A 6,877-nucleotide genomic window follows, 5' to 3' on the forward strand; every position below is an offset into this window, starting at 1 on the left:
GGTGTGAGACCATTGAACCACACAGCAATGGAGCTGGACGCGGTGCAGTGGGTATGGTGTGAGACCATTGAACCACACAGCAATGGAGCTGGACGTGGTGCAGTGGGTATGGTGTAAGACCCCTGTATCACACAGAAATGGAGCTGGACATGGTGCAGTGGCAATCTTAAAATGCAGTTGAACTTAAGTTCAGGTTAACTTTGTATGCTTTTCTAAAATTATTAATTACACCAAAATGCAAACATGCCTAGAATGAAGTATCGTAGCAAAAAATTAATTGTCTAATAAAACCTTCAAAATATAAATATCTCACATGGAAATAAAAATAATAATGGTCAGATCTTGAAGATACAGAAAAGAATCATAATAGCTACGAAAATGTGGACAATGAAAATGACAACCCATAATGCAGAATATCATCAGAAGCAGGACCCTCCCAGACAGGAAGTAACAAAGTAGAAGGAAAATAAAAAAGCAGAAGGAAGATCAAAGTACCAGAAAGGAAAACCTCAGTGTGTGGCCAAGAACACCAGGTGAGCACTGGTCCACCGACGAGTTTGCTGACCCCAGTAAATCCTGTAGCCTTGCACTGTAGCCCTATATGATGAGCAGTAACTTCACCCAACCCTGCTAATGAAAAGATTTATTTTTTAAAAAATTGTGATCTCACTATTTACAGAGAATCCAACAAAACATATGATGGATAAGAGAGATGCTTCTCGGAAAAATATTTTGAAATAATGTTTTTAAATATTTGTTGTGAATAAACAAAAATGTGATATATACATACAATGGAAAATTATGCAGCTGAAATTTAGAGAGATGAAGTTTTGGTGCATGCCACAACATGGATGAACTCTGGCACATTATAGTGAGTGAAATAAATCACAAAAAGACAATTACTGTATGATCTCTCTTATATAAAATAAGCAAATACAGCAAAACCAAAGATTATCAGTCATTACCAGGTAGGGGAGAGAGGGGGAGTTTTTGTTAGGTGGGCAGAGTTTAGGTTAATGGTAATAGAATATTTTAGGAAAGGATAGCGATGACGGTGGTACAATACAAAAAATACAATCAGAATCACTGAATTGTAAATGTGGAAGCTGTACAAATGTTTTGGTGTGTATATTTTCACCACAACAAAAATACTAACGTTATTAGAAAAAAATGTATCTTCCATCTGTCAGTTTGTCATACTGCAGTGGCTTTCATGTTGCTGTGAGGCTAGAAGGTATGCCACCAGCTGCTCAAGTACCAGAAGGGTCACCTACAGTAGACAGGTTTCAATGGTGCTTTCAGACTAAAACCAGAAAGAAAGGCTTGGGCATCTAGTTCTGAAAACCAGCCACTGGAAAGCCCATGGATTATAACAGAGTGTTGTCTAATACAGTGCTGGAAGATGAATGTTAGAAGACCCTCAAAACACAAAGTGGCCACAACAGTGAATTCAAACACACCACCAACTGTGAAGATGACACAGGGCAATGGTTTTCACTGTTGTGTGGGGCTGCCATGAGTGAGAGCCACCTCAATGGCAACAGCAGCAGAATGCACGATTACTGATACCTTTTGTTTGGGTATCTGCCTATTCTGGATACTTCATACAAGAAGGATTATCCAACATCTATCCTTTTGGGTCTGGCTTACTTCACTCAGCATTATGAAAGAATTTTTTTCTAAATGTTGAAACTCCTGCAGATTCTTGGTTAGCCTATTTTTTGCCTATATTGTTTTGCTTGCATACAGTTTCCAACAAGATGGACACTACTTACAACAGACTGATTTTCAAATCAGTGGCCATATTGAGAACCCTCCAAAGTCATGAAGGCTCCACAGGGCACACAAAGAGTGTTTCTACTTAGGTTGCACACAAATCACATGAAAATACATCAGGTGCCATCTCAGAGAACAGCCAAAATGGGAAGAGTGTGCGCAAGCCAGTAATGAATAGGAGTGAATCAATAAGCATGAAACATGATTTCCATTTCATCCTAATTTGACTTGAAATTAATAATGCTATGAAGCTCATCATATGCCACCCTGAGGCCACCACAGACGAGAGGTGACCAGTTCTTGTACCCTGAAACTCAAAATAACTAAAATCCTACAGCTCATAACGAGAAATTCAACAGACATTTTGCCAAATCTCATACCAATCCTAAGAATGTATGTGGCATTTCCAGTAAGAATGTAAGCCTGACCAGTTCTTTTCTAAATTGTCAGTAATAATTTTTGTTTTTTGATCAACACTACTAAAGGAAAGACGGAATTATCTTTCTATTCTCCCTATAACAAATACTACTAAATCACTGCCATTGGAAGAGGCAATTAAATTCTGCCACCAAACATTTAGGAAAAGATATATTAAAGTGTCTTAGGGAGTTAATTAATAAAAATGTATTATTAATTTCCAAAAAAAGAATGTATTTAATAAAGCAGAAAAAATCATTAATTTTATTAAATCATGATCTTTGCATATGTGTCTTTTTAATATTGCGTGAAGAAATGGAAGTATGCATTGGGTACTGCTGCAGGCTACTGAAACATGATGGTTGTCTTGAGGAAGAGCCCCTGCATGACAGAGTTGAGTCGCAAGCTGAACTAGCTACCTTTCTTAACGGAACACCATCTTTACATAAAAGAACAGACGATAAACTGTGTTCTTCAGACTTGAGTATTCAGTAGGCATTTCTCAATGCTGACAGAAGTTAGCCTGTCACTTTAAGAAAAACGACTGACAATATTTGTTACTAAATTTGAGCTTTCAGGTGAAAATTAGAATTTTGGAATACTTGTATTCACCATTGTAAACTTGACAGCTTCTCAATACTTAAAAACTTTTTGATGACAATGGTAGTGATATAAACAAATGTGAATTTTTGACATCATGTAACAGCATGTGTCAATATTTAGAAAATCTCCATAACTCAGTGAATCAGTATTTTCCAAATAACCAATCCAGGATGTTATAAGATGATGCATGGGTAAGAGACTCATTCAAAGTACAGGTGAAACAATCCTGCATCTTCAGCAATTACAAACATGAATTTACAAGTAGATACATAGGTAGACAGGCAAGATGATCAGGTATGGGTAGGTGTGGACAAGACCATACACAGTTTTGGCAGACGCTATTTCTACATAAGTATACATATGAGCTGTAAAAATGTCCATGTATACAGTAAAAGCATACAGGGGGCAAAGATATGAAAACTTCTTTGATATAACCAAACACCTTGTGGGCGTGGATCACTGGGCCTACAAGCTCAGGATCATAGCTTCAGGGGACTTCAAGGTCAATTGGCATAACACAGTCCACAAAGACATTGTTGTGCATCCTACTTTGGTGAGCAGCGACTGAGGTCTTAAAGCCTTGTGAGCAGCCACCTCAGGTACAAATATTGGTCTTTCTTCATTCAAAGCAAAGAAGAGTGAAGAAAATCAAAGATGCATGGGAACAATTAGTCCAAAGGACTAGTGCACCTCACGAACCTCAGCCTCCACAACCCTGAGACCAGAAGAACTAGATGGTACCTGGCTACTACTGCCAACCACCCTGAAAGGGATCACAATAGGAGATCCTGGATAGAAGTAGAGAGAAATGTGGAACAAAACTCCAAATAATAAAAAAGACCATGCTTACCAGTCTGATAGAGACTGGTGAAATCCCTGAAACTATGGTCCTTCAGGCTCAAAACTGATCTCACTCCTCACTCAACTTTCAGACAAATAATAGACAGGCCTATGAGGTGAAAAATAACACCAGGGAGGTATGCACTTCTTAGAACTATCAATTATAAGAGATCAAAAGGGTAGCATTTGCCTAGGGTATAGCTCAGAAGGCAGGAATGGATAGGAAAGAAGGATAAAGGGGAATGGGGACCACAGGGAGGAAGTGGGAAGAGTGCTGTTACATTGTGAGGCTTATAATCAATGTCACAAAACAAAATGTATATGAACTATTGAATGGCAAACCAATTTACTCTGTAAACTTTCAGCTAAATCACAATAAAAAGTCAATTAAAAAGCAAATGGTATTATTACCAAGAGATTTTAAGGTAACAGAGATCACTGAGGTAGTTTAAGATTCCACACTGAAAATAATCTTTAAGAAACTGTCACCTATCAAAGAATACCCACAATTATCTGAAGAGTCTATCAAAATATTCTTCCAATTTCCAGCCACATATCTAATGAGGCCAGATATTCTTCATCAATTTCAACTAAAACCATATATTACCATATACTAAATGCAGAAGTAGATCTGAGAATCCAGCTATTTTCTATTAAATCAGGCACTAAAGAGATTATAAAAATGTAAAACAATGCCACATTTCTAATTTTGTTTTAGAATTTATAATTGATTATTACAAAAAATATCTGTTAACATGTAGTTAATTAGTTACTTTTACACGGATCATTAAAAACATGTTTTTAACACTTTACAATTTTAATTTCAAATATAGTAAATATTGATAGATGTAACCCATATAAAGGAAAAGTTTTTGATTTCTCCAGTTATTTTTAAAAGTGGGAGGTGGTCAAAATATAAAAGTTTAAACTCAAGTTTATTTTCAGTTGAGAAAATTAGACATTTTTGCAGTTCAGACTGTCCTATGAGAGAAGAATAAACTGAATGTAGAAGATACATCAAAAAATTTATCTTTAATGAAGAGTAGGATTTTTTGTTTTATATTACTAAGGAAACTTCTTGGTAATCCAAGTCAATACCTAACAAGTCTAGCACACAGTTTTTGTTTCTGACATCTAATTACTTCTTTTTGACCTTACCTCTTCCTTCTCTAATTTCGCATGTTTGCGCTCCGCAGCTACGTTCTTTTTCTTATTAAAATTAAACTGTGCGTCCTCATCAGCTTTCTGTAACTTTTTTTTCTTTTCCTCATATTCTCCTATCAGCTCTCCTGAAGTGCTGATTTCTTCAAAAAACTGGGTTCTTTCTTTGGGTTTTTTCATTGAAATTGACTCTACGGTTCCCTTTAAAAACAATAAGGTAGTCCAACATTTAAAATACAGTGATGTAGTTCTTTTTCAAAGCTATGGATCAGATAAACTACGATAGCTACTTACTTGAAAAACTAGACAGTTTCTTGCTTTGACTATTATACCTATCTTCTCCAACTCTGCTAAGTAGACAGCACGGGTCACAGGGTTATCACCAAAATGAAATTCTGAGCATCCCCCTAAAATAAAAGAAGGAAGGTTATTTTAGGAAATATAAGTATTAGACATATTTTAACAATTACTGAAGGTTTAAGATAATTTTTTTCTTATCGAAATTGTCAGTTATGCAATCATACATGTTAATAAATGCATTTAATCAGTAAGCAAACATTAAGTGTCTACTATATGCCAGGACTATTCTATGGCAGTAAACAAACAAACAAAAAGTCTCTGATCTCACATCCCAGTGGGGAAGACAGACAATCAAGATACACAAGTAAATAGCATATGAGAAAGTAGTAAGTGCTAAGAAGTAAAACAGAGCTGTGAAGAAGTAATAGAAGTTTCTGTGTACAGGAGCAGCTGTTGCAATTTTAAATAGGCTGGCAAAGGAACCTCTACTGAGATGGAGACTTCTGAGTGAAGACCTAAAGAAAGTGAGGGAGCTAGCCAATTAGATATTTGGGTGATTAAGTTGTAAAACTCTTAAATTATGTATTAAGTTATTAAGTATAAATAATATTCAAACTCTTCTGAAATTATCTGTGGCTGAATCAGAGGCAGATTAATACGATAATATTTATACATTAGGTATGTTCTAAGTGGACCAGATGAAAACAACAACAAACAAAACAAAAAAACATTGAGTCTACTTACAGAGGTTCTATAAACTCCTGGCACAGATTAAAAATAAACAAACATAACAAGTCTCAATTTTGTATATTAAGGAAACACAGGGATTTCATAAATAATTTCACACAATATAAATTCAAATGTTTCACTCAAGCTGCTTTTTGATGGTGGGAAAACTGTCTAAACAAGCCAAAAACATGTGTAGCACATCACTAAGAAAGTCACATAAGCATAACATAAGTAATCTCAGGAAGAACTTTTATGACTTCTTTGCCTTCCAGTAGGTTCCCTCTTTCACTTTAATCAAATATACAGGTATGAAAATGCTATTTAAGAATAGAGAGATTTATATAAATATGTCTGCTTAAGGAGGAGTTTCAGTGAAGAATCTTTGTCACACAGATTCTGTTACTTGCTTCTGAGATTTGCTATACAATGGGGAAAAAATTCTCTAGTTCACTATGCCACAGAATAATAATCATAACCTTCAAAAAAGAAAAATCAAGTAGCCTCACTCGACTCTTAAAATCAAATGACTTAAACAAAAACCTATAAAAAAAATAACCTCGAATGATTCTTGCAAATGTTTTCTCTTCTCCACTGTCCTCCACATACACAATTTTTACACTTGCAGAAGAAGAAACAGGTTTTCCAATATGTGCTCCATGAATAAGTTCTTGAATATTTTTCACTCTTAAATTAGCTATTTTTTCTCCCATTACAAAACTAAGTGCATCCATTACATTAGATTTTCCTGGGGAAGAAAAAATAGGTAGAAAAAAGGTTATTAGTTCATAATGATAATCTTTACCCCAAGCCCAAGAAACCAGGCCACGAACAGATGTGAAATACAGTCACTATCCATGTCTAAACAGTCCTGTCTTGTCAATATTCAAAATGCATGTGACTGAAAAGTTATATGCAGGTCACTAAGTGGTCTAAATTTAAGGATTTAAATTCCAGATCTCGTTGTTAGGTATTATACCATGGCAAAAATCACTTAACTTCTCTGAATTTCTGTTATGGCTATTTTATAAATATGGGAATTACCACCTGAAGT

General features: G+C 35.4%; 1 protein-coding gene across 1 annotated transcript in view; it reads right to left on the reverse strand.

The window, feature by feature from the left end:
* SMC1B (structural maintenance of chromosomes 1B) overlaps positions 1 to 6,877 on the reverse strand; it is a 112,798-nt gene that overhangs the window by 102,207 nt on the left and 3,714 nt on the right. Inside the window, exons 2-4 of the mRNA XM_007955642.1 lie at positions 6,383 to 6,571; positions 5,092 to 5,204; positions 4,795 to 4,998 (exon numbers count right to left, since the gene is read on the reverse strand). Coding sequence (XP_007953833.1) covers positions 4,795 to 4,998; positions 5,092 to 5,204; positions 6,383 to 6,571 — 506 coding nt within the window. The remainder of the gene's footprint in view (positions 1 to 4,794; positions 4,999 to 5,091; positions 5,205 to 6,382; positions 6,572 to 6,877) is intronic.

This window comes from Orycteropus afer, unplaced genomic scaffold (genome assembly GCF_000298275.1).
Source record: "Orycteropus afer afer isolate SDZICR_OR568_19922 unplaced genomic scaffold, OryAfe1.0 scaffold00524, whole genome shotgun sequence".
Lineage (NCBI taxonomy): Eukaryota > Metazoa > Chordata > Mammalia > Tubulidentata > Orycteropodidae > Orycteropus > Orycteropus afer.